The sequence below is a fragment of the Salmo salar genome, chromosome 12 (assembly GCF_965601325.2).
Source record: "Salmo salar chromosome 12, fSalSal1, whole genome shotgun sequence".
In the NCBI taxonomy this organism is placed as follows: domain Eukaryota; kingdom Metazoa; phylum Chordata; class Actinopteri; order Salmoniformes; family Salmonidae; genus Salmo; species Salmo salar.
Genome location: NC_138302.1, coordinates 2,678,204 through 2,705,970, shown reverse-complemented (window position 1 = coordinate 2,705,970; position 27,767 = coordinate 2,678,204). Strand labels below are relative to the sequence as shown.

Genomic DNA, 27,767 nt, shown 5'->3' with positions numbered 1-27,767 from the left:
CAAATGTACAGTAAACATTGCACTCACAGAAATTTCAAAAGAGTAAAGACGTTTCAATTGTCATATTATGTCTATATTCAGTGTTGTAACGATGTGCAAATTGTTAAAGTACAAAAGGGAAAATAAATAAACATAGGTTGTATTTACTCTCTCCTCTCTCTCTCTCTCTCTCTCTCTCTCTCTCTCTCTCTCTCTCTCTCTCTCACTCTCTCTCTCTCCCCCCTCTCTCTCTCTCTCTCTCTGTCTCTCTCTCTTTCTCTCTCTCTGTCTCTCTCACTCTCGCTCTCTCGCTCTCTGTCAGTCTCTGTCTCTGTCTCTGTCTCTCTCGCTCGCTCTCGCTCTCTCGCTCTCGCTCTCTCTCTCCCTCCCTCTCTCTCTCTCTCTCTGTCTCTGTCTCTCTCTCTTTCTCTCTCTCTGTCATCTGTCTCTGTCTCTGTCTCTCTCTCCCTTTCTCTCTCTCACTCTCGCTCTCTCGCTCTCGCTCTCTGTCATCTCTCTCTCTCTGTCTCTGTCTCTGTCTCTGTCTCTGTCTCTGTCTCTCTCGCTCGCTCTCGCTCTCTCGCTCTCTCTCTGTCTCTCGCTCTCTCTGTCTCTCTCTCTCTGTCTCTCTCTCTCTGTCTCTCTCTCTCTGTCTCTCTCTCTCTGTCCATCCATATCTGTAACCTGAGAGGTGTAATGATGATTAACAGATAAACGACTTGTAACTGTCTATTCATTGTGATGGGTGAGGTTGATATTTGCATGCAAGTGGTGTGTGTGTGTGTGTGTGTGACGTGTGTGTGTGTGTGTGTGTGCGCTGCAGTTCTCTCGCCCATCATCTCCCCGCCCTGTATCCCATCCTCTGCAGCACGGAGCGTGTCTGTATCTGCAGTCAAAGCCAGCGTCGTGCCAACTCTATCCAATCACACAGCACAAAGAACCTCCTTTATTCCAATAGCAGAGCCTCCTTCAACACACACAGCAAACTCTTTTCTTCTTCTTCTTCTCTCTGGTCCTCCGGTCAGAAACGGACGGTTTTCTTCGGTAAAAAAAAAGGATAATGTCTTCTAACGGCTGTTGTAGCGGCGGCGGCGGCGGCGGCGGCGGCGGTGACGTCCTGCAGATCCAACTCGGGTTGATAAACGCGGGGAATAAATATCTAACGGCTGAAACGTTCGGTTTTAAAATCAACGCTTCGGCACCGAGTCTAAAGAAAAAACAGATGTGGACGTTGGAACAGAACACCGGCGGCGACGCGCCGGGAGACTCGAACGGCAACGTGGTGTTTCTCCGGTCGCACCTCAGACGGTATCTGGGTACGGATAAAGACGGGAACGTCACCGGGGAGAGCGAGAGTCGAGGTAAAGACTGCAGGTTCGTGTTAACGGCGCACGATGACGGACGTTGGTCGTTGCTCTCCGAGCCCTACGGGAGATACCTGGGAGGCAGCGAAGATCGGATCAGCTGTTTCGCTCAGGTATTCTTGGTTTCGTAGACTAGACGTAACATAGTTAACGTAAAAAACGGGGGACATTTTAAATGAATGATATATGTTACAGTTGGTATTGTTACAAGACAGAAGAGGGGTTGGGTTGGTTGGGGTGTATAAACATAAACATTTAGCTAGTGACCCTAAGGTTATGTGTTCGAATCTCATCGTGGACAAGTTGAGCATTTTACCTTATTAGAAACGTTGTGATTAGTTAGCATGTTAACCCTAAAAACCCTTTAACCTAACTCCTAACCTCAACCTAATTCCTAACCGTTTAACCTAACTCCTACCCTTAACCTAACTCCTAACCCCTTAACCCCTAACCCCTAGCCTAGCTAACGTTAGCCACAACAAAATTGTAATTTGTAACATAGTGTACAAATTGTAATTCAAAACGTATCATTACGAATTGCAATTCGTAACATACTGAAAATCCAACAAATGTATTTACGTACCGTATGAAACCGTATCATCGTACTAAATGAAAGTGTCTTGGATTTTCCATACAGAATAGTAGGAGATCCTCTGAGACCAGGTTGGAGTGTGTGTGTGTGTGTGTGTGTGTGTGTGTGTGTGTGTGTGTGTGTGTGTGTGTGTGTGTGTGTGTGTGTGTGTGTGTGTGTGTGTGTGTGTGTGTAGCCTGTAAGTGCTTGGGTTTACGAGCAGTGTTGAGGAGTAGTGAGTTAACTTCATTTTGAAGTAGCTTGGTAGTAGCTGAACTAAATTCAAATATAGGTAGTGTTTTCAGTTGTTAATTACTGTTTTAGCATGTAGCGGTGTAGCTAACTACTGGAACTACACACTACTGTTTTAGCATGTAGCGGTGTAGCTAACTACTGGAACTACACACTACTGTTTTAGCATGTAGCGGTGTAGCTAACTACTGGAACTACACACTACTGTTTAACCATGTAGCGGTGTAGCTAACTACTGGAACTACACACTACTGTTTTACCATGTAGCGGTGTAGCTAACCACACACTACTGTTTTAGCATGTAGCGGTGTAGCTAACTACTGGAACTACACACTACTGTTTTAGCATGTAGCGGTGTAGCTAACTACACACTACTGTTTTAGCATGTAGCAGTGTAGCTAACTACACACTACTGTTTTAGCATGTAGCAGTGTAGCTAACTACTGGAACTACACACTACTGTTTACCATGTAGCGGTGTAGCTAACTACTGGAACTACACACTACTGTTTTACCATGTAGTGGTGTAGCTAACTACTGAAACTACACACTACTGTTTTATTATGTAGCGGTGTAGCTAACTACTGGAACTACACACTACTGTTTTACCATGTAGCGGTGTAGCTAACTACTGGAACTACACACTACTGTTTTAGCATGTAGCGATGTAGCTAACTACTGGAACTACACACACTACTGTTTTAGCATGTAGCGGTGTGGCTAACTACTGGAACTACACACTACTGTTTTACCATGTAGCGGTGTAGCTAACTAATGGAACTGCACACTACTGTTTTAGCATGTAGCGATGTAGCTAACTACTGAAACTACACACTTACTGTTTTGAAGTAGTTCCTTTGTTTTTCAGCATCAGACTTGAAACATAGTGTTTAACAGGCTAAATTACACATTATGTTAACATAGGAACCCAAAGTGATGTGTCTTGTGATTTGTAGTTGTTGCCATTTCAGATTTACATATGCTAATTTATCACAAAGTAAGTTAGATGTAGTGAACTACTTTTTCAAGGTATTTTAGTTCAGTAAACTATATTTATATTTATCTTTAGTTTAGTTAAGTAAACTATATTTATCTTATGTTTAGTTCAGTAAACTATATTTATCTTAAGGGGTATTTTAGTTCAGTAAACTATATTTATCTTAAGTTTAGTTCAGTAAACTATATTTATCTTAAGGGGTATTTTAGTTCAGTAAACTGTATTTATCTTTAGTTTAGTTCAGTAAACTATATTTATCTTAAGGGGTATTTTAGTTCAGTAAACTATATTTATCTTAAGTTTAGTTCAGTAAACTGTATTTATCTTAAGGGGTATTTTAGTTCAGTAAACTGTATTTATCTTAAGTTTAGTTCAGTAAACTGTATTTATCTTAAGGGGTATTTTAGTTCAGTAAACTGTATTTATCTTAAGTTTAGTTCAGTAAACTGTATTTATCTTAAGGGGTATTTTAGTTCAGTAAACTGTATTTATCTTAAGGGGTATTTTAGTTCAGTAAACTGTATTTATCTTAAGGGGTATTTTAGTTCAGTAAACTGTATTTATCTTAAGGGGTATTTTAGTTCAGTAAACTGTATTTATCTTAAGTATAGCTTAAGTTCTTTCAGTGTAAAGTAATTGGTAGCTTGGCAAACTATATTTTTCAGAGTAGCTTCCCCCAACGCTGTTTCATGTGTTTTATAGACTGGTTTCTACAGTGAGGGGGGGAAAAGTATTTGATCCCCCTGCTGATTTTGTACGTTTGCCCACTGACAAAGAAATGATCAGTCTATAATTTTAATGGTAGGTTTATTTGAACAGTGAGAGACAGAATAACAACAACAAAAAAGACAGAAAAACGCATGTCAAAAATGTTATAAATTGATTTGCATTTTAATAAGGGAAGTAAGTATTTGACCCCCTCTCAATCAGAAAGATTTCTGGCTCCCAGGTGTCTTTTTTACAGGTAACGAGCTGAGATTAGGACCACACTCTTAAAGGGAGTGCTCCTAACCGCAGTTTGTTACCTGTAAAAAAGACACCTGTCCACAGAAGCAATCAATCAATCAGATTCAATAAATCACTTTGTCACAATTTGACAACTATTGTTGTGAAAAAAAGGTTTATAGATATATTGGTGATCAATTTTTTTTTTACTTTTTCTTTAACTAGTCAGTTAAGAACAAATTCTTATTTTACAATGACGGGTCTACCGGGGAACAGTGGGTTAACTGGCCTTGTTTAGAGGGGGGGCAGAACGACAGATCAGCTCGGGGATTCGTTCTCGCAACCTTTTTGGGTTACTAGTCCAACGTTCTAACCACTAGGCTACTCTGCCGCCCCCCGGGAAATTGGCGGGGGGCGGCAATTTCCCTGAGTTTTAGGAACTTAGTCGTGGTCTCAATTTACAGTTGGGAGTTAGAATTGTCACGGGTGTCGTAGGGTTTAGACCAAGACGCAGCGGGAAAATGTACACTCATCTTCTTTTATTAAAGGACAAAGAAGGAAAAAACAAAACAAACACGACGACAAAGAACAGGCCGGTAGGGCACAAATCTATACACAGCAACAATCTGCCACAAAAAACCCCATGACAAAACAAACTCCTAATTATAGGACCTTCAATCAGAGGCAACGATAACCAGCTGCCTCCAATTGAAGGTCCAACCCCAATTAACTAAACATAGAGCTACAATAGACTAGACAGAACATAGAAATACACTAACATAGAACTAACAAACCCCGGACCACATAAACCAAACACCCCTCTACCGAAATACATAGCCCGAACCACATAAAACAAATACCCTTCTGCCATGTCCTGACCAAACTACAATAACAAATAACCCCTATTACTGGTCAGGACGTGACAAGAATAGTAAAATACACAAGGTGACGTTTTTCGAAATTTGGTTGTGAACCAGCAGTTTCTTTCTCTTTCAATTAGCCCGTGTAAACATTTTCATTTAAATCGCTAAGTTAGTTATCTAAACGTGTTATCATGGTTGAATTACAGCTGGTGGTCCCCTAGTCAGTCTCACTCAGATATCATATTTAAAAACAGCAAACATTTCTCTCCACCTGATAGAAAAAGAAAATGTAGAATTGCAGGAAATGAGTTATAAAATTGCAAAATTGTCTCGGCATTGACTTCCTGTCTAAATAAAGAGACCTTGGTCTCAGCATTGACTTCCTGTCTAAATAAAGAGACCTTGGTCTCAGCATTGACTTCCTGTCTAAATAAAGAGACCTTGGTCTCGGCATTGACTCCCTGTCTAAATAAAGACACCTTGGTCTCAGCATTGACTCCCTGTCTAAACAAAGAGACCTTGGTCTCAGCATTGACTCCCTGTCTAAACAAAGAGACCTTGGTCTCAGCATTGACTCCCTGTCTAAATAAAGAGACCTTGGTCTCAGCATTGACTCCCTGTCTAAACAAAGAGACCTTGGTCTCGGCATTGACTCCCTGTCTAAATAAAGAGACCTTTGTCTCGGCATTGACTCCCTGTCTAAATAAAGACACCTTGGTCTCAGCATTGACTCCCTGTCTAAATAAAGAGACCTTGGTCTCAGCATTGACTCCCTGTCTAAACAAAGAGACCTTGGTCTCGGCATTGACTCCCTGTCTAAATAAAGAGACCTTGGTCTCGGCATTGACTCCCTGTCTAAATAAAGAGACCTTTGTCTCGGCATTGACTCCCTGTCTAAATAAAGAGACCTTGGTCTCGGCATTGACTCCCTGTCTAAACAAAGAGACCTTGGTCTCGGCATTGACTCCCTGTCTAAATAAAGAGACCTTGGTCTCGGCATTGACTCCCTGTCTCTAAATAGGGGGCGCTAAAATGTTTTGGTCGCTGTGTGTGGGGGGTGGGGGTGGATGTGGGTATGCAGACCTGCGAGAAAGGATATGTGTGTGTGTGTATAAACAGGATGTGTGTGTGTGTGTGTGTGTGTGTGTGTGTGTGTGTGTGTGTGTGTGTGTGTGTGTGTGTGTGTGTGTGTGTGTGTGTGTTTCAGACAGTATCAGCAGCAGAGAAGTGGTGTGTCCACCTGGCCATGCATCCCCAGGTAACTAACACACACACACACACACACACACACACACACACACACACACACACACACACACACACACACACACACACACACACACACACACACACACACACACACACACACACACACACACACACACACCTACATACATACATACATACATACAGTTGGAGTCGGAAGTTACATACACCTTAGCCAAATACATTTAAACTCAGTTTTTCACAATTCCTGACATTTAATCCTAGTAAAAATGTCCTGAATTATTTATTTCAGCTTTTATTTCTTTCATCACATTCCCAGTGGGTCAGAAGTTTACATACACTCAATTAGTATTTTGTAGCATATCTTTTAAATTGTTTAACTTGGGTTAAATGTTTTGGGTAGACTTCCACAAGCTTCCCACAATAAGTTGGGTGAATTTTGGCCCATTCCTCCTGACAGAGCTGGTGTAACTGTAATCAGGTTTGTAGGCCTCCTTGCTCGCACACACTTTTTCAGTTCTGCCCACAAATTTTCAATAGGATTGAGGTCAGGGCTTTGTGATGGCCACTCCAATACCTTGACTTTGTTGTCCTTAAGCCATTTTGCCACAACTTTGGAAGTATGCTTGGTGTCATTGTCCATTTGGAAGACCCATTTACAACCAAGCTTTAACTTCATGACTGATGTCTTGAGATGTTGCTTCAATATATCCACACAATTTTCCTCCCTCATGATGCCATTTATTTTGTGAAGTGCACCAGCCCCTCCTGCAGCAAAGCACCCCCACAACATGATGCTGCCACCCCTGTGCTTCACGGTTGGGATGGTGTTCTTCGGCTTGCAAGCGTCACCCTTTTTCCTCCAAACATAACGATGGTCATTATGGCCAAACAGTTCTATTTTTGTTTCATCAGACCAGAGGACATTTCTCCAAATAGTATGATCTTTGTCCCCATGTGCAGTTGCAAACCGTAGTCTGGCTTTATTTATGGCGGTTTTGGAGCAGTGGCTTCTTCCTTGCTGAGCGGATTTTCAGGTTATGTCGATATAGGGACTCTGTCACGACTTCCCCTGAAGTCGGTTCCTCTCCTTGTTCGGGGCGACGTTCGGCGGTCGACGTCACCGGTCTTCTAGCCATCGCCGATCCACCTTTCATTTTCCATTTGTTTTGTCTTGTTTTCCCCACACACCTGGTTTACATTTCCCTCATTACTTGTCGTGTATTTAACCCTTTGTCCCCCCCCCCCCATGTCTGTGTGTGAAATTGTTTATTGTCGAGGTTGGCACGCTTCCGGCTGGTTTGCGCCGGGTTTTGTTTTTATTTACCCTTTGCTTTGTTGCAGCCGATACTTTGTACTTGGGTTTTGTACTTTGTGCTGCCTTACTTGTTCGTTGGGCATTTGTTTCTGTGACGCGGTTGCGTTCTGTGCATTATGATTGCCTCAGTAAAGTTCTTCTTTGTTCACTCATCTCTGCTCTCTTGCGTCCGACTTCCAAGCAACAGCTACACCCATCACCCCTTGACGGACTCATTTTACTGTGGATGTAGATACTTTTGTACCCGTTTCCTCCAGCATCTTCACAAGGTCCTTTGCTGACGTTCTGGGATTAATTTGCACTTTTTGGAACCAAAGTACGTTCACCTCTAGGAGACAGAACGCGTCTCCTTCCTGAGCGGTATGACGGCTGTGTGGTCCCATGGTGTTTATACTTGTTTGTACAGATGATCGTGGTACCTTCAGGCGTTTGGAAATTGCTCCCAAGGACAAACCAGACTTGTGGAGGTCTACAATTATTTTTCTGAGGTCTTGGCTGAGTGTTTTTGATTTCCCCATGATGTTAAGCAAAGAGGCAGTGAGTTTGAAGGTAGGCCTTGAAATACATTCACAGGTACACCTCCAATTGATTCAAATGATGTCAATTAGCCTATCAGAAGCTTCTAAAGCCATGACTTCATTTTCTGGAATTTTCCAAGCTGTTTAAAGGCACAGTCAACTTAGTGTATGTAAACTTCTGACCCACTGGAATTGTGATACAGTGAATTGTAAGTGAAATAATCTGTCTGTAAACAATTGTCGGAAAAATGACTTGTGTCATGTCATGCACAAAGTAGATGTCCTAAACGACTTGCCAAAAACTATAGTTTCTTAACATTAAATTTGTGTAGTGGTTGAAAAACGAGTTTCAATGACTCCTACATAAGTGTATGTAAACTTTCGACTTCAACTGTCCATACATACATACACACATACATACATACATACATACATACATACATACATACATACATACATACATACATACATACATACATACACACACACATACATCACCCTGTCTCTAACCCCTCCCCCTCCCCTCCAGGTGAACCTGTTCAGCCTAACCAGAAAGTGTTATGCCTACCTGACCTTTAACCCCTCCCCACTCCAGGTGAACCTGTTCAGCCTAACCAGGAAGTGTTATGCCCACCTGACCTCTAAACCCCTCCCCCCTCCAGGTGAACCTGTTCAGCCTAACCAGGAAGCGGTATGCCCACCTGACCTTTAACCCCGACCACTCTGAGGTCTCTATAGACCGTGACATCCCGTGGGGGGTTGACTCTCTGATCACCCTGGTTTTCCTGGACCAACGTTACCACCTGCAAACGTCTGATAACCGCTTTCTGAAGAACGACGGCAGCCTCGAGGCCACGCCGGACAAGACCACCGGATACACGCTGGAGTTCCGCTCCGGGAAGGTGGCGTTCAGGGATTGTTCCGGGCGTTACCTGGCGCCGTCGGGTCCCAGCGGGACCATGAAGAGCGGGAAGAACAGCCGCGTGGGGAAGGATGAGATGTTCTCTCTGGAGCAGAGTCACCCTCAGGTGGTTCTCACCGCCGGCAACGAGAGGAACGTCTCCACCAGGCAAGGTAGGACCAACACAACCTTACTAGAACCTCACCAGGCAAGATAGGACCAACACAGCCTTACTAGAACCTTACCAGGGAAGATAGGACCAACACAGCCTTAGTGGAACCTCACCAGGCAATATAGGACCAATACAGCCTTAGTGGAACCTTACTTGAACCTTACCAGGCAAGATAGGACCAACACAACCTTAGTGGAACCTTACTAGAACCTCACCAGGCAAGATAGGAGCAACACAGCCTTAGTGGAACCTTACTAGAACCTTACCAGGGAAGAGAGGATCAACACAACCTTAGTGGAAACTTGCTAGAACCTTACCAGGCAAGATAGGAGCAACACAGCCTTAGTGGAACCTTACTAGAACCTTACCAGGGAAGATAGGACCAACACAACCTTACTAGAACCTTACCAGGCAAGATAGGACCAACACAACCGTAGTGGAACCTTACTAGAACCTTACCAGGGAAGATAGGACCAACACAGCCTTAGCGGAACCTTACTTGAACCTTACCAGGGATGATAGGAGCAACACAACCTTAGTGGAACCTTACTAGAACCTTGCCAGGGAAGATATGAGCAACACAACCTTAGTGGAACCTTACTAGAACCTTGCCAGGGAAGATAGGACCAACACAGCCTTAGTTTAACCTTACTAGAACCTTACCAGGGAAGAACAACAACAACCTAGAACTAGAGCCTTGTAAAACCTTTCCAGAACATCCACCGGGCAAAGTAGGACACGCAGAAAGTGAACGAGGTGATATCTATAACGGGTAGTAGCTAAACAGAATTGACCTCATCTCTTCAAATGGCTCATAACTTTTAAAGGAACAAAAACAAGTTTTTACACAATACAGGAAGTTCCAGTAGAGTATTTATAGTCTGATGAAGAAGAGGATGAAGAAACCCCCTGTGTACCGCGACCCTTTTTATTTCAACGTCTGTGAGGACCTAAAACGATCACGAGCTGTGGTGTCTGGGAAGGGGGTTGATGCTTCCTCTGGAACAGGACAGGAAAGAGAAGAGGAATGTTTTCATTTAGAGAAACTCTTTCCACGTTCCTTCTGGTGACATCACTTCCTCTTCCTCTCTCAGCTGGGGGAGAGAGAGGGGGGGAGGGGGGCTCAGACAGGGTCAGATTAGAGTCTCCTCTCTCAGCTGGGAGAGAGAGGGGGGAGGGGGGCTCAGACAGGGTCAGATTAGAGTCTCCTCTCTCAGCTGGGAGAGAGAGGGGGGGGGGGGGGATCAGACAGGGTCAGATTAGAGTCTCCTCCTAGCTGGGAGAGAGAGAGGGGGGAGGGGGGCTCAGACAGGGTCAGATTAGAGTCTTCCTCCTCCTCCTCTTTCCTCCTCCTCCCCCCTCCTCCTCCTCCTCCTCTTTCCTCCTCCTCCTCTCTCCTCCTCCTCCTCTTTCCCCCTCCTCCTCCTTCTCCTCCCCTCCTCTTTCCTCCTCCTCCCCCCTCCTCCTCCTTCTCCTCCCCTCCCCCCTCCTCCTCCTCTTTCCTCCCCTCCTCCTCTTTCCTCCTCCTCCTCCTCTTCCTCCACCTCCTCTTTCCTCCTCCTCCCCAGATCCTCTTTCCTCCCCTCCTTCTCTTTCCTCCCCTCCTCCGCCCTGCAGCATGTGTTTTCCATCTGCCCCCCTTTCTCTTCCTCCCATTTTCTCTGTTTCAGTCTCTCTCTCTCTCTGCCCTTTTTTCTCTGTCCCCACCTCACCACTGAACACATTTTTCCGCAGAAATTCTATCCGACCTTTGTGGTCGGTCCCAGTTTACAAACTGTGTCTCTGTGTGTGTGTGTGTGTGTGTGTGTGTGTGTGTGTGTGTGTGTGTGTGTGTGTGTGTGTGTGTGTGTGTGTGTGTGTGTGTGTGTGGGGCTGTGTGTGAGGGGGGATGGGGTTAGAAAAGCCTAAGTCAGCAACTGCTTTGAGAAAACTAAACGAGGGAGGAGAGGAGAAAAGAGATCTGCAGACTGAGAGAGACTCAGGGGAGAGAGACTCAGAGGAGAAAAGAGGAGAGAGACTCAGAGGAGAAAAGGGGAGAGAGACTCAGAGGAGAAAAGGGGAGAGAGACTCAGAGGAGAAAAGGGGGAGAGAGGACTCAGAGGAGAAAAGAGGAGAGACTCAGAGGAGAAAAGGGGAGAGAGACTCAGAGGAGAAAAGGGGAGAGAGACTCAGAGGAGAAAAGAGGAGAGAGACTCAGAGGAGAAAAGAGGAGAGAGACTCAGAGGAGAGAGACTCAGAGGAGAAAAGGGGAGAGAGACTCAGAGGAGAAAAGAGGAGAGACTCAGAGGAGAAAAGAGGAGAGAGACTCAGAGGAGAAAAGGGGAGAGAGACTCAGAGGAGAAAAGAGGAGAGAGACTCAGAGGATGAAAGGGGAGAGAGACTCAGAAGAGAGAGACTCAGAGGAGAAAAGGGGAGAGAGACTCGGAGGAGAAAAGGGGAGAGAGACTCAGAGGAGAAAAGAGGAGAGAGACTCAGAGGAGAAAAGAGGAGAGAGACTCAGAGGAGAAAAGAGGAGAGAGACTCAGAAGAGAGAGACTCAGAGGAGAAAAGGGGAGAGAGACTCAGAGGAGAAAAGAGGAGAGAGACTCAGAGGAGACGAGGACAAGGCTGGAGATCACTCTGTCATGCTGATTGAGTTCGAATAACAGACTGGAAGCTTTAAAAGGAGGGTGGTGCTTGGAATCATTGTTTTTCCTCTGTCAACCATGGTTACCTGCAAGGAAACACGTGCCGTCATCATTGCTTTGCACAAAAAGGGCCTCACAGGCAAAGATATTGCTGCCAGTAAGATTGCACCTAAATCAACCATTTATCGGATCATCAAGAACTTCAAGGAGAGCGGTTCAATTGTTGTGAAGAAGGCTTCAGGGCACCCAAGAAAGTCCAGCAAGCGCCAGGACCGTCTCCTAAAGTTGATTCAGCTGCGGGATCGGGGCACCACCAGTACAGAGCTTGCTCAGGAATGGCAGCAGGCAGGTGTTAGTGCATCTGCACGCACAGTGAGGCAAAGACTTTTGGAGGACGGCCTGGTGTCAAGAAGGGCAGCAAAGAAGCCACTTTTCTCCAAGAAAAACATCAGAGACAGACTAATATTCTGCAAAAGGTACAGGGATTGGACTGCTGAGGACTGGGGTAAAGTCATTTTCTCTGATGAATCCCCTTTCCGATTGTTTGGGGCATCCAGAAAAAAAGCTTGTCCGGAGAAGACAAGGTGAGCGCTACCGTCAGTCCTGTGTCATGCCAACAGTAAAGCATCCTGAGACCATTCATGTGTGGGGTTGCTTCTCAGCCAAGGGAGTGGGCTCACTCACAATTTGGCCTACGAACACAGCCATGAATAAAGAATGGTGCCAACACATCCTCCGAGAGCAACTTCTCCCAACCATCCAGGAACAGTTTGGTGACGAACAATGCCTTTTCCAGCATGATGGAGCACCTTGCCATAAGGCAAAAGTGATAACTAAGTGGCTCGGGGAACAAAACATCGATATTTTGGATCCATGGCCAGGAAACTCCCCAGACCTTAATCCCATTGAGAATTTGTGGTCAATCCTCAAGAGGCGGGTGGACAAACAAAAACCCACAAATTCTGACAAACTCCAAGCATTGATTATACAAGAACGGGCTGCCATCAGTCAGGATGTGGCCCAGAAGTTAATTGACAGCATGCCAGGGCGGATTGCAGAGGTCATGAAAAAGAAGGGTCAACACTGCAAATATTGACTCTTTGCATCAACTTCATGTAATTGTCAATAAAAGCCTTTGACACTTATGAAATGCTTGTAATTATACTTCAGTATTCCATTGTAACATCTGACAAAAATATCTAAAGACACTGAAGCAGCAAACTTTGCGGAAATTAATATTTGTGTCAGTCTCAAAACTTTTGGCCACGACTGTATGTGTCGAACTGCTTTGCTTTATCTTGGCCAGGTTGTAAATTGGACAGTGCAGTTAGATTATATCCAATATCAGATATGCCAATATCAGATATGTCTATGTCCCGGGAAATTTTCTTGTTACTTACAACCTCGTGCTAATCGCATTAGCGTACGTTAGCTCAACCGTGGTTGAGAGAATGCCAAGAGTGTGCAAAGCTGTCATCAAGGCAAAGGGTGGCTACTTTGAAGAATCTAAAATACATTTTGATTTGTTCTAACACTTTTTTTGGTTACTACATGATTCCATATGTGTTATTTCATAGTTTTGATGTCTTCACTATTATTCTACAATTGTCATAGGCGTCGTAAAGATTGGACCAAGGCGCAGCGGGTAAAGTGCTCATCTTCTTAATTTATTAAAGAAAACACTTAAACAAAATAAACAAACGACAAAAACAGTCCAGTAAGGTGCACAGACTATACTAGAAACAACCACCCACAAAAACACAAGTGAAAACAAACCCAACTAAATATGGCCTCCAATTAGAGACAACGACAACCAGCTGCCTCTAATTGGAGGTCATTGCCAAAAACCCAACATAGAAATAGAAAACTAGATATACACATATGGGTATTAGTGAGTGATCTAGCATAGACTGGTACTGTATATCTAATATATGATGGGTATTAGTGAGTGATCTACTAGTATAGACTGGTGCTGTATATCTAATATATGATGGGTATTAGTGAGTGATCTAGTATAGACTGGTACTGTATATCTAATATATGATGGGTATTAGTGAGTGATCATCTAGTATAGACTGGTACTGTATATCTAATATATGATGGGTATTAGTGAGTGATCTACTAGTATAGACTGGTACTGTATATCTAATATATGATGGGTATTAGTGAGTGATCTACTAGTATAGACTGTATGATATCTGTGACTCCTCCCCACCTGATCCCAGGCATGGACCTTTCGGCCAATCAGGATGAGGAAGGTGACCAGGAAGTGTTCCAGGTGGAGATGAGTCGTGATACAGGAAATAGGAAGTGTGCGTTCCGGACCGCTGCAGGGAAGTACTGGACCCTGACCTCCACCGGAGGACTGCAGTGTACCGCCTCCACTAAGTAATACACTGTACACACTAATACACACTAATACACACTAATACACACTACACACACTACACACACTACACACACTATACACACTATACACACTATACACACTATACACACTATACACACTATACACACTATATACACTATACACACTATACACACTACACACACTATACACACTATACACACTATACACACACTATACACACTACACACACAGACTCTCTACCTGCGTCTCAGAACCTCTTAACGAAATATGTTATTTTAACTGTGTGTGTGTGCGTGCGTGTGCATGTGTGCGTGCGTGTGTGTGTGTCTGTGTGTGTGTCTGTCTCTGTGTGTGTGTCTCTGTGTGTGTGTGTGTCTCTCTGTGTGTGTGTGTGAGTGCGTGTCTGCGTGCGTGTGCGTGTCTGCGTGCGTGTGCGTGTGTGTGTGTCTGTGTCTGTGTCTGTGCGTGTGTGTCTGTGTGTGTGTGTGCGTGTGTGTGTGTGTGTGTGTGTGCGTGTGTGTGTGTGTGTGTGCGTAGATCAGCTAACAGCCATTTTGACCTGGACTGGTGTGACGGGAAGGTTTCTCTCAAAGCCTCCAACGGGAAATACGTCGCCGCCAAGAGGAACGGACAACTGGCCGCCACCGTCGACAACGCAGGTTAGTCCGTCGCCGTAACCACGGCCACAGCGACCTAGCGACTCTCGTCAATCAATCAACTATTCATTAACTCATCAAACCAATCAGCTAATCAAATCAGTGTTCGATCTGTTTCCTTCCTGTTTTTTTTGTTTGTTTTTTTCCAGGGGAGGCGGAGCAGTTCCTGATGAAGCTTATCAACCGGCCAATCATAGTCCTCCGTGGAGAACACGGTTTCATCGGCTGTCGTAAGGTCGGCACGGGAACGCTGGATTCGAACCGGTCCTCTTACGACGTCTTCCGGCTGGAGTTTAAAGACGGAGGGTACAGCCTCCGAGGTAAACACACCTACTACACAGGGCTCAGATGGAGACTACAGCCTCCCAGGTAAACACACCTACTACACAGGGCTCAGATGGAGACTACAGCCTCCGAGGTAAACACACCTACTACACAGGGCTCAGATGGAGACTACAGCCTCCGAGGTAAACACACCTACTACACAGGGCTCAGATGGAGACTACAGCCTCCCAGGTAAACACACCTACTACACAGGGCTCAGATGGAGACTACAGCCTCCCAGGTAAACACACCTACTACACAGGGCTCAGATGGAGACTACAGACTCCCAGGTAAACACACCTACTACACAGGGCTCAGATGGAGACTACAGCCTCCGAGGTAAACACACCTACTACACAGGGCTCAGATGGAGACTACAGCCTCCGAGGTAAACACACCTACTACACAGGGCTCAGATGGAGACTACAGCCTCCGAGGTAAACACACCTACACAGGGCTCAGATGGAGACTACAGCCTCCGAGGTAAACACACCTACTACACAGGGCTCAGATGGAGACTACAGCCTCCGAGGTAAACACACCTACTACACAGGGCTCAGATGGAGACTACAGCCTCCGAGGTAAACACACCTACTACACAGGGCTCAGATGGAGACTACAGCCTCCTAGGTAAACACACCTACTACACAGGGCTCAGATGGAGACTACAGCCTCCGAGGTAAACACACCTACACAGGGCTCAGATGGAGACTACAGCCTCCGAGGTAAACACACCTACTACACAGGGCTCAGATGGAGACAACAGCCTCCGAGGTAAACACACCTACTACACAGGGTTCAGATGGAGACTACAGCCTCCCAGGTAAACACACCTACTACACAGGGCTCAGATGGAGACTACAGCCTCCGAGATAAACACACCTACACAGGGCTCAGATGGAGACTACAGCCTCCCAGGTAAACACACCTACTACACAGGGCTCAGATGGAGACTACAGCCTCCGAGGTAAACACACCTACTACACAGGGCTCAGATGGAGACTACAGCCTCCGAGGTAAACACACCTACTACACAGGGCTCAGATGGAGACTACAGCCTCCGAGGTAAACACACCTACTACACAGGGCTCAGATGGAGACTACAGCCTCCGAGATAAACACACCTACTACACAGGGCTCAGATGGAGACTACAGCCTCCCAGGTAAACACACCTACACAGGGCTCAGATGGAGACTACAGCCTCCGAGGTAAACACACCTACACAGGGCTCAGATGGAGACTACAGCCTCCGAGGTAAACACACCTACTACACAGGGCTCAGATGGAGACTACAGCCTCCGAGTTAAACACACCTACACATGGCTCAGATGGAGACTACAGCCTCCGAGGTAAACACACCTACTACACAGGGCTCAGATGGAGACTACAGCCTCCGAGGTAAACACACCTACACAGGGCTCAGATGGAGACTACAGCCTCCCAGGTAAACACACCTACTACACAGTGCTCAGATAGAGACTACAGCCTCCGAGGTAAACACACTTACACAGGGCTCAGATGGAGACTACAGCCTCCGAGGTAAACACACCTACACAGGGCTCAGATGGAGACTACAGCCTCCCAGGTAAACACACCTACCACACAGGGCTCAGATGGAGACTACAGCCTCTGAGGTAAACACACCTACACAGGGCTCAGATGGAGACTACAGCCTCCGAGGTAAACACACCTACTACACAGGGCTCAGATGGAGACTACAGCCTCCGAGGTAAACACACCTACTACACAGGGCTCAGATGGAGACTACAACCTCCCAGGTAAACACACCTACTACACAGGGCTCAGATGGAGACTACAGCCTCCCAGGTAAACACACCTACTACACAGGGCTCAGATGGAGACTACAGCCTCCCAGGTAAACACACCTACTACACAGGGCTCAGATGGAGACTAAAGCCTCCGAGGTAAACACACCTACTACACAGGGCTCAGATGGAGACTACAGCCTCCGAGGTAAACACACCTACACAGGGCTCAGATGGAGACTACAGCCTCCGAGGTAAACACACCTACTACACAGGGCTCAGATGGAGACAACAGCCTCCGAGGTAAACACACCTACTACACAGGGCTCAGATGGAGACTACAGCCTCCGAGGTAAACACACCTACTACACAGGGCTCAGATGGAGACTACAGCCTCCGAGGTAAACACACCTACTACACAGGGCTCAGATGAGACTACAGCCTCCCAGGTAAACACACCTACTACACAGGGCTCAGATGGAGACTACAGCCTCCCAGGTAAACACACCTACTACACAGGGCTCAGATGGAGACTACAGCCTCCGAGGTAAACACACCTACACAGGGATCAGATGGAGACTACAGCCTCCGAGGTAAACACACCTACTACACAGGGCTCAGATGGAGACTACAGCCTCCCAGGTAAACACACCTACTACACAGGGCTCAGATGGAGACTACAGCCTCCCAGGTAAACACACCTACACAGGGCTCAGATGGAGACTACAGCCTCCGAGGTAAACACACCTACACAGGGCTCAGATGGAGACTACAGCCTCCGAGGTAAACACACCTACTACACAGGGCTCAGATGGAGACTACAGCCTCCGAGTTAAACACACCTACACATGGCTCAGATGGAGACTACAGCCTCCGAGGTAAACACACCTACTACACAGGGCTCAGATGGAGACTACAGCCTCCGAGGTAAACACACCTACACAGGGCTCAGATGGAGACTACAGCCTCCCAGGTAAACACACCTACTACACAGTGCTCAGATAGAGACTACAGCCTCCGAGGTAAACACACTTACACAGGGCTCAGATGGAGACTACAGCCTCCGAGGTAAACACACCTACACAGGGCTCAGATGGAGACTACAGCCTCCCAGGTAAACACACCTACCACACAGGGCTCAGATGGAGACTACAGCCTCTGAGGTAAACACACCTACACAGGGCTCAGATGGAGACTACAGCCTCCGAGGTAAACACACCTACTACACAGGGCTCAGATGGAGACTACAGCCTCCGAGGTAAACACACCTACTACACAGGGCTCAGATGGAGACTACAACCTCCCAGGTAAACACACCTACTACACAGGGCTCAGATGGAGACTACAGCCTCCCAGGTAAACACACCTACTACACAGGGCTCAGATGGAGACTACAGCCTCCCAGGTAAACACACCTACTACACAGGGCTCAGATGGAGACTAAAGCCTCCGAGGTAAACACACCTACTACACAGGGCTCAGATGGAGACTACAGCCTCCGAGGTAAACACACCTACACAGGGCTCAGATGGAGACTACAGCCTCCGAGGTAAACACACCTACTACACAGGGCTCAGATGGAGACAACAGCCTCCGAGGTAAACACACCTACTACACAGGGCTCAGATGGAGACTACAGCCTCCGAGGTAAACACACCTACTACACAGGGCTCAGATGGAGACTACAGCCTCCGATCTAAACACACCTACTACACAGGGCTCAGATGAGACTACAGCCTCCCAGGTAAACACACCTACTACACAGGGCTCAGATGGAGACTACAGCCTCCCAGGTAAACACACCTACTACACAGGGCTCAGATGGAGACTACAGCCTCCGAGGTAAACACACCTACACAGGGATCAGATGGAGACTACAGCCTCCGAGGTAAACACACCTACTACACAGGGCTCAGATGGAGACTACAGCCTCCCAGGTAAACACACCTACTACACAGGGCTCAGATGGAGACTACAGCCTCCCAGGTAAACACACCTACTACACAGGGCTCAGATGGAGACTACAGCCTCCCAGGTAAACACACCTACTACACAGGGCTCAGATGGAGACTACAGCCTCCCAGGTAAACACACCTACTACACAGGGCTCAGATGGAGACTACAGCCTCCGAGGTAAACACACCTACACAGGGCTCAGATGGAGACTACAGCCTCCGAGGTAAACACACCTACTACACAGGGCTCAGATGAGACTACAGCCTCCCAGGTAAACACACCTACTACACAGGGCTCAGATGGAGACTACAGCCTCCCAGGTAAACACACCTACTACACAGGGCTCAGATGGAGACTACAGCCTCCGAGGTAAACACACCTACACAGGGATCAGATGGAGACTACAGCTTCCGAGGTAAACACACCTACTACACAGGGCTCAGATGGAGACTACAGCCTCCCAGGTAAACACACCTACTACACAGGGCTCAGATGGAGACTACAGCCTCCCAGGTAAACACACCTACTACACAGGGCTCAGATGGAGACTACAGCCTCCCAGGTAAACACACCTACTACACAGGGCTCAGATGGAGACTACAGCCTCCGAGGTAAACACACCTACTACACAGGGCTCAGATGGAGACTACAGCCTCCGAGGTAAACACACCTACTACACAGGGCTCAGATGGAGACTACAGCCTCCGAGATAAACACACCTACTACACAGGGCTCAGATGGAGACTACAGCCTCCCAGGTAAACACACCTACACAGGGCTCAGATGGAGACTACAGCCTCCGAGGTAAACACACCTACACAGGGCTCAGATGGAGACTACAGCCTCCGAGGTAAACACACCTACTACACAGGGCTCAGATGGAGACTACAGCCTCCGAGGTAAACACACCTACACAGGGCTCAGATGGAGACTACAGCCTCCGAGGTAAACACACCTACTACACAGGGCTCAGATGGAGACTACAGCCTCCGAGGTAAACACACCTACACAGGGCTCAGATGGAGACTACAGCCTCCCAGGTAAACACACCTACTACACAGTGCTCAGATAGAGACTACAGCCTCCGAGGTAAACACACCTACACAGGGCTCAGATGGAGACTACAGCCTCCGAGGTAAACACACCTACACAGGGCTCAGATGGAGACTACAGCCTCCCAGGTAAACACACCTACTACACAGGGCTCAGATGGAGACTACAACCTCCCAGGTAAACACACCTACTACACAGGGCTCAGATGGAGACTACAGCCTCCGAGGTAAACACAGCTACACGGGGCTCAGATGGAGACTACAGCCTCCGAGGTAAACACACCTACTACACAGGGCTCAGATGGAGACTACAGCCTCCGAGGTAAACACACATACTACACAGGGCTCAGATGGAGACTACAGCCTCCCAAGTAAACACACCTACACAGGGCTCAGATGGAGACTACAGCCTCCGAGGTAAACACACATACACAGGGCTCAGATGGAGACTACAGCCTCCGAGGTAAACACACCTACTACACAGGGCTCAGATGGAGACTACAGCCTCCGAGGTAAACACACCTACACAGGGCTCAGATGTAGACTACAGCCTCCGAGGTAAACACACCTACTACACAGGGCTCAGATGGAGACTACAGCCTCCGAGGTAAACACACCTACTACACAGGGCTCAGATGGAGACTACAGCCTCCCAGGTAAACACACCTACTACACAGGGCTCAGATGGAGACTACAGCCTCCGAGGTAAACACACCTACACAGGGCTCAGATGGAGACTACAGCCTCCGAGGTAAACACACCTACTACACAGGGCTCAGATGGAGACAACAGCCTCCGAGGTAAACACACCTACTACACAGGGCTCAGATGGAGACTACAGCCTCCGAGGTAAACACACCTACTACACAGGGCTCAGATGGAGACTACAGCCTCCGAGGTAAACACACCTACTACACAGGGCTCAGATGAGACTACAGCCTCCCAGGTAAACACACCTACTACACAGGGCTCAGATGGAGACTACAGCCTCCCAGGTAAACACACCTACTACACAGGGCTCAGATGGAGACAACAGCCTCCGAGGTAAACACACCTACACAGGGCTCAGATGGAGACTACAGCCTCCGAGGTAAACAGACCTACTACACAGGGCTCAGATGGAGACTACAGCCTCCGAGGAAAACACACCTACTACACAGGGCTCAGATGGAGACAACAGCCTCCGAGGTAAACACACCTACTACACAGGGCTCAGATAGAGACTACAGCCTCCCAGGTAAACACACCTACTACACAGGGCTCAGATGGAGACTACAGCCTCCAAGGTAAACACACCTACACAGGGCTCAGATGGAGACTACAGCCTCCCAGGTAAACACACCTACTACACAGGGCTCAGATGGAGACTACAGCCTCCCAGGTAAACACACCTACTACACAGGGCTCAGATGGAGACTACAGCCTCCGAGGTAAACACACCTACTACACAGGGCTCAGATGGAGACTACAGCCTGCGAGGTAAACACACCTACTACACAGCGCTCAGATGGAGACTACAGCCTCCGAGGTAAACACACCTACTACACAGGGCTTAGATGGAGACTACAGCCTCCCAGGTAAACACACCTACTACACAGGGCTCAGATGGAGACTACAGCCTCCGAGGTAAACACACCTACACAGGGCTCAGATGGAGACTACAGCCTCCCAGGTAAACACACCTACTACACAGGGCTCAGATGGAGACAACAGCCTCCGAGGTAAACACACCTACACAGGGCTCAGATGGAGCCTACAGCCTCTGATGTAAACACACCTACTACACAGGGCTCAGATGGAGACTACAGCCTCCGAGGTAAACACACCTACTACACAGGGCTCAGATGGAGACTACAGTCTCCGAGGTAAACACACCTACTACACAGGGCTCAGATGGAGACTACAGCCTCCCAGGTAAACACACCTACTACACAGGGCTCAGATGGAGACTACAGCCTCCGAGGTAAACACACCTACTTCACAGGGCTCAGATGGAGACTACAGCCTCCCAGGTAAACACACCTACTACACAGGGCTCAGATGGAGACTACAGCCTCCCAGGTAAACACACCTACTACACAGGGCTCAGATGGAGACTACAGCCTCCGAGGTAAACACACCTACTACACAGGGCTCAGATGGAGACTACAGCCTCCCAGGTAAACACACCTACACAGGGCTCAGATGGAGACTACAGCCTCCCAGGTAAACACACCTACTACACAGGGCTCAGATGGAGACTACAGCCTCCCAGGTAAACACACCTACTACACAGGGCTCAGATGGAGACTACAGCCTCCAAGGTAAACACACCTACTACACAGGGCTCAGATGGAGACTACAGCCTCCCAGGTAAACACACCTACACAGGGCTCAGATGGAGACTACAGCCTCCGAGGTAAACACACCTACACAGGGCTCAGATGGAGACTACAGCCTCCGAGGTAAACACACCTACTACACAGGGCTCAGATGGAGACTACAGCCTCCAAGGTAAACACACCTACTACACAGGGCTCAGATGGAGACTACAGCCTCCGAGGTAAACACACCTACTACACAGGGCTCAGATGGAGACTACAGCCTCCGAGGTAAACACACCTACCTCACAGGGCTCCAGGAAAATATATTTTAGTTGTTGCCTGAGTCCGTTTTTGGATTTTTTTTCTCCCAAATTCCGTTTTCTTCATTTAGTTTTTTTCCAGGTTTCTGTTTTCCCCTTTTCTGGTTTTCGTTCTCAAAATTACACTTTTTTTTTTACAGGAAAAACTACTTTTATTTTATGTTCTAAGTCCACAACAATGCTTAAATCACATCAGTAGACTGCTTTCAGGTCTGGATATTTTTTGTTGTGAAATATTTAATTTTTGGGGGTGTAGTAACTTTATAATTCCAATGCCCAGCACATCATGTGAGCTGAGTTCATCTCTCCATAAACCGCTCCATCGCTCCATGTCCTTTCCTACTGCTCGGAGCTGAGTTCATCTCTCCATAAACCCCTCCATCGCTCCATGTCCTTTCCTACTGCTCGGAGCTGAGTTCATCTCTCCATAAACTGCTCCATGTCCTTTCCTACTGCTCGGGGCTGAGTTCATCTCTCCATAAACTGCTCCATGTCCTTTCCTACTGCTCGGAGCTGAGTTCATCTCTCCATAAACCACTCCATCGCTCCATGTCCTTTCCTACTGCTCGGAGCTGAGTTCATCTCTCCATAAACCACTCCATCGCTCCATGTCCTTTCCTACTGCTCGGTGCTGAGTTCATCTCTCCATAAACTGCTCCATCGCTCCATGTCCTTTCCTACTGCTCGGGGGCTGAGTTCATCTCTCCATAAACTGCTCCATGTCCTTTCCTACTGCTCGGGGGCTGAGTTCATCTCTCCATAAACTGCTCCATTTCCTTTCCTACTGCTCGGAGCTGAGTTCATCTCTCCACAAACCACTCCATCGCTCCATGTCCTCTCCTACTGCTCGGAGCTGAGTTCATCTCTCCATAAACTGCTCCATGTCCTTTCCTACTGCTCGGGGCTGAGTTCATCCCTCCATAAACCACTCCATCGCTCCATGTCCTTTCCTACTGCTCGGGGCTGAGTTCATCTCTCCATAAACCACTCCATCGCTCCATGTCCTTTCCTACTGCTCGGGGCTGAGTTCATCTCTCCATAAACTGCTCCATGTCCTTTCCTACTGCTCGGGGCTGAGTTCATCTCTCCATAAACCGCTCCATGTCCTTTCCTACTGCTCGGGGGCTGAGTTCATCTCTCCATAAACCGCTCCATCGCTCCATGTCCTTTCCTACTGCTCGGGGGCTGAGTTCATCTCTCCATAAACCACTCCATCGCTCCATGTCCTTACCTACTGCTCGGAGCTGAGTTCATCTCTCCATAAACTGCTCCATGTCCTTTCCTACTGCTCGGGGCTGAGTTCATCTCTCCATAAACCGCTCCATCGCTCCATGTCCTTTCCTACTGCTCGGGGGCTGAGTTCATCTCTCCATAAACCACTCCATCGCTCCATGTCCTTTCCTACTGCTCGGAGCTGAGTTCATCTCTCCATAAACTGCTCCATGTCCTTTCCTACTGCTCGGGGCTGAGTTCATCTCTCCATAAACTGCTCCATGTCTTTTCCTACTGCTCGGAGCTGAGTTCATCTCTCCATAAACCACTCCATCGCTCCATGTCCTTTCCTACTGCTCGGAGCTGAGTTCATCTCTCCATAAACTGCTCCATGTCCTTTCCTACTGCTCGGGCTAAAAACCACTCCACGCTCACAGGGGGAGGGGGGGGGGGGGGGGGGGACTGCCGCTCCAAATTGAGGTTGTTCTGAGAACAAAAGGGGTTGCAACTCAATATTAGGAAGGTGTTCCTAATATTTTGGTATAATCTCTGTCTCCTTCCTCTCTAGATTCACTGGGGAAGTTCTGGTGCGTGGGGGAAGAGTCCGCAGTTGTTTGCAACGGGGACACGCCCACCTACTTCCTGTTTGAGCTGTGTGACTACAACAAGATGGCGGTGCGAGCGCCGGAGGGGCGGTACCTTAAAGGAGACCACGCTGGTGTTCTAAAGGCCAATGCTGAAGGGGTGGACAACGCAACACTCTGGGAGTACTGACCGCTCTATAAAGTTTAACATACATCATTCTGGGTAACTTCAATTACCCCACTGTAGATATCCTTTAAATAAGTATACTCCGTCTGTTATGACTTTATATGGGCATATGGAATGTATGGAATAAAAAGGAAGGTTTCAGACTTTCCTAAGTCTGAGGGTGAGTTTTAACCTTCCCTAAGTCTGAGGGTGGGTTTTAACCTCCCTGAGTCTGAGGGTGGGTTTTAACCTCCCTGAGTCTGAGGGTGGGTTTTAACCTCCCTGAGTCTGAGGGTGGGTTTTAACCTTCCTGAATCTGAGGGTGGGTTTTAACCTTCCTGAATCTGAGGGTGAGTTTTAACCTCCCTGAGTCTGAGGTGGGTTTTAACCTTCCCTAAGTCTGAGGGTGGGTTTTAACCTCCCTGAGTCTGAGGGTGGGTTTTAACCTCCCTGAGTCTGAGGGTGGGTTTTAACCTCCCTGAGTCTGAGGGTGGGTTTTAACCTTCCTGAATCTGAGGGTGGGTTTTAACCTTCCTGAATCTGAGGGTGAGTTTTAACCTCCCTGAGTCTGAGGGTGGGTTTTAACCTCCCTGAATCTGAGGGTGGGTTTTAACCTCCCTGAGTCTGAGGGTGGGTTTTAACCTCCCTGAGTCTGAGGGTGGGTTTTAACCTCCCTGAGTCTGAGGGTGGGTTTTAACCTCCCTGAGTCTGAGGGTGGGTTTTAACCTTCCTGAATCTGAAGGTGGGTTTTAACCTCCCTGAGTCTGAGGGTGGGTTTTAACCTCCCTAAGTCTGAGGGTGGGTTTTAACCTCCCTAAGTCTGAGGGTGGGTTTTAACCTTCCTGAATCTGAAGGTGGGTTTTAATCTTCCTGAATCTGAAGGTGGGTTTTAACCTCCCTGAGTCTGAACTTTAACTTAACTTAACTTACCACCCAGGGCTTTTTACTTGTGACATGTAGTTAAATGCACTAAAGAGGAACCAATGGGTTCATAATGAAGATACAAACCTCCAGAGTCCTTTTTAAACGTGTCCGTTTTCAGAGGATAAAGATACGAACATTTTAAAAAACCCAACTGCATAGTTATAGAACACTGTAACAAAATGGAAGAAAATGAAACGGAATCTACAAGAACCAAATATCATTTCCTATAAACAAAACACTATTGAAGAATCCTTGGATAGCTTTTCACAATTCACAGGCGTTGGTCCACATGGAAAACTAAAGGCATTTTCTATGACAGAATATATTTTTAAAAAAAGCAATTACAATTTAAACATGCAACTTAAAAAAAAAAAAAAGGTTTATTCCACCAAATGTCGATTTTGAAATATTTTGGACATCAGAGCAACCTTGAGAGAATCTTATTAATTGAGTCAGAAAATTATGTTCATATGATAGGGAAGATGTACACTATTGGTCAAAAGTTTTACATCACCTACTCATTCAAGGGTTTTTCTTTATTTTTTACTATTTTGTACATTGTAGAATAATAGTGAAGACATCAAAACTATGAAATAACACATATGGAATGATGTAGCAACCAAAAAAGTGAGGAGGAAGAGGAGGAAGATGACCTGGCCTCCACAATCCCACTACCTCAACCAAACTGAGATGGTTTGGGATGAGTCGGACCGCAGACTGAAGGAAAAGCAGCCAACAAGTGCTCAGCATATGAGGGAACTCCTTCAAGACTGTTGGAAAAACATTCCAGGTGAAGCTGGTTGAGAGAATGCCAAGAGTGTGCAAAGCTGTCATCAAGGCAAAGGGTGGCTACTTTGAAGAATCTCAAATATAAAATATATTTTGATTTGTTTAACACTTTTTTTTTGGTTACTACATGATTCCATATGTGTTATTTCATAGTTTTGACGTCTTCACTATTATTCTACAATGTAGAAAATAGTACAAAATAAAGAAAAACCCTGGAATGAGTAGGTGTGGCAGGCACAATGGCAGAATCATGTCTTAAGTGTAAAACTAACAATGTCTCGATAATCCGTGCATTCTGGGAAAGTTATGACATCATAAAGTTATGTCCTGAGTTGGAACGTTGGCTGTCGGTAGTAAACAACTAGACAATGTAAACTTCCTTTTGAAATCCGTCTGTCTGTATATTTCAAGACATGACATATGAGGGGGTTGTAAGAGACCCAATTTGAGGGGGCCATACTTTTCTCGTCAATGATTTAGGAAACAAACCGTTGACTTAATAAACTGGAAATCAAAATGATCCATCCATCATTACAACAGCGGATGAATCCAAAATGTTTATTTAAATATTGAAAAAACCGTGTGTGGGGCCTACGGAGAAAAATTCACAACAGTGCGATTTGAGTCCATGTTTCATAAGAGTTCTACAAGCCACCGGAACGTTCCAGTGGAGGAAGGAGGATGAGGGGGGAGGGGAGGGGAGGAAGGAGGATGAGGGGGGAGGGAGGGAGGGAGGGGAGGAAGGAGGATGAGGGGGGAGGGAGGGAGGGAGGGAGGGGAGGAAGGAGGATGAGGGGGGAGGGAGGGAGGGAGGGAGGGAGGGGTGGGTGGGTGGGGAGGGAGGGAGGGAGACATATGGGACGTGTATAGTAGCAGTGGGAACATGTGGGTCTGAGCGGAAGTGATGTCATTGGTGTTTGGTAACGTTAGGGGTCTGTTTGGGGTCTTTGTTTACGTGTGTTGTCATTGTAAAATTCTATTTAAAAAATGAAAACACTCACACTTTACAGTTATACAGTTTACAGTTATACACTTTACAGTTAACACTCACACTTTACAGTTATACACTTTACAGTTAACACTCACACTTTACAGTTATACACTTTACAGTTATACTACACTTTACAGTTATACAGTTTACAGTTATACACTTTACAGTTATACACTTTACAGTTAACACTCACACTTTACAGTTAACACTCACACTTTACAGTTATACACTTTACAGTTATACAGTTTACAGTTATACTACATTTTACAGTTATACAGTTTACAGTTATACACTTTAAAGTTATACACTTTACAGTTAATATGGGGCTAAATATAGGGGCTATATGGGGCTAAATATAGGGGCTATATGGGGCTAAATATAGGGGCTATATGGGGCTAAATATAGGGGCTATATGAGGCTAAATATAGGGGCTATAAGGGGCTAAATATAGGGGCTATATGGGGCTAAATATAGAGGCTATATGGGGCTAAATATAGCGGCTATATAGGGCTAAATATAGGGGCTATATGGGGCTAAATATAGGGGCTATATGGGGCTAAATATAGGGTCTATATGGGGCTAAATATAGGGGCTATATGGGGCTAAATATAGGGGCTAT

The 27,767-nt window shown here is 46.7% G+C and overlaps 1 protein-coding gene across 1 annotated transcript; it reads left to right on the top strand.

The window, feature by feature from the left end:
- The first annotated feature begins 824 nt into the window (after positions 1-824).
- On the top strand, positions 825-26,842 carry LOC106591642 (fascin). The gene is made up of 7 exons (XM_045690478.2): positions 825-1,456; positions 6,178-6,228; positions 8,696-9,107; positions 13,959-14,121; positions 14,642-14,763; positions 14,910-15,080; positions 24,263-26,842. The coding sequence occupies exons 1-7, from the start codon at positions 1,040-1,042 to the stop codon at positions 24,466-24,468; spliced, it is 1,542 nt and encodes a 513-aa protein (XP_045546434.2). The 5' UTR covers positions 825-1,039; the 3' UTR covers positions 24,469-26,842.
- Positions 26,843-27,767: the final 925 nt, after the last annotated feature.